Source organism: Phytophthora parasitica (genome assembly GCF_000247585.1).
Source record: "Phytophthora parasitica INRA-310 unplaced genomic scaffold supercont2.16, whole genome shotgun sequence".
NCBI lineage: Eukaryota > Oomycota > Peronosporomycetes > Peronosporales > Peronosporaceae > Phytophthora > Phytophthora nicotianae.
The window spans coordinates 1,004,140-1,005,174 of record NW_008649002.1 but is presented as its reverse complement, the minus strand read 5'-3'; the positions used below and the strand labels follow the sequence as shown (position 1 = coordinate 1,005,174).

The following is a 1,035-nucleotide window of genomic DNA, read 5'->3' as shown; positions in this document are numbered from 1 at the left end:
TTCATCACTTATCATTTTAGCTGTTACTGGCTGTCGCTCCTTGTTGCACTTGAGGAGGTAACGTAGCGCGCATGGGCGTGTTTCCAAGGAAGTCCGAGCAGCGCCATTTGATAGCAAAGTGTCGGGAATACTTCGTTTCACACGACGTGCTTGCCAACGGCGGCATCAAGTTTCAAAATACTACTGATTTAGTAAAGAATATATATCCTTTGGAAACAGGCGTTCTTGCCTGTTTCCAAAGGGTATCTATTCTTTCCTAAATCAGTAGTACGCTCTCTTCAAGTAACGTCAAGGTTCACTACATTGAAAATACCTGATGTGCGCTCCTATCCGTTTAGTACTCTTTGAGACGTGTTATGAGTTTACATATCAGTGTGATTTACTGCATTTGCACGTGATGATAATCCAAGAAAAAAATTGGGGACATATTTTTCAGGATCTGTTGGTTGGATTCCTCTCCATTACGACACTAATTCATTTTTGACTTTTACTTGCAAGCATCCTCACCACCGCTCAATAGCTTCGGCTCAGTAAGTCACCTTCTTTCCAGCGACTTAAAAGATTCTCACCTTAGACAACGTAGCGGCAGCGCGGCCAGTTCCACCCATCAGGGTAACAGGGAGGACGGGGACGGCAACGTGGCCAGATCCAAGATCCAGGGACACACCAGTAGCGGCAACGAGGCCAGGGGAAGCAGCGGCCACCATTGAACTCAGTGGTGCCGCTCATGGTGTTCGTATTGTCGCCAGTCATATAGCCTCCTCCACGCTGTGTGACAGGCTGCTCTGGTTGTTCTGGCTGCTCCGGTTGCTCTGGCTGTTGGGGTTGCTGGTCATCTCCTTACAAATGGCGGAGGTGAGCTTTTAAGCATTGGCAAAAAGTTAAACCAAATGTGTTAGAGACGAGAAGACACTGACCCTAATTTTCGGACACTCTTACCCGGCGCAGCAACCTCGAGGCCATGCACAGTAGCGGCAACCGCGAGCACCAACAGCAGTAGCAGTCCGAACGGCTGCATCGTAAAGGTAGCACTTG

General features: G+C 48.5%; 1 protein-coding gene across 1 annotated transcript in view; it reads right to left on the bottom strand.

Annotated features, from left to right (window-relative positions):
• Window positions 1–749: 749 nt before the first annotated feature.
• Window positions 750–1,035, bottom strand: part of PPTG_08974 (hypothetical protein) — a gene marked incomplete at both ends in the record, with an annotated part of 2,520 nt that continues 2,234 nt past the window's right edge. The window contains 2 exons of the mRNA XM_008903730.1: window positions 750–860; window positions 940–1,012. Coding sequence (XP_008901978.1) covers window positions 750–860; window positions 940–1,012 — 184 coding nt within the window. The remainder of the gene's footprint in view (window positions 861–939; window positions 1,013–1,035) is intronic.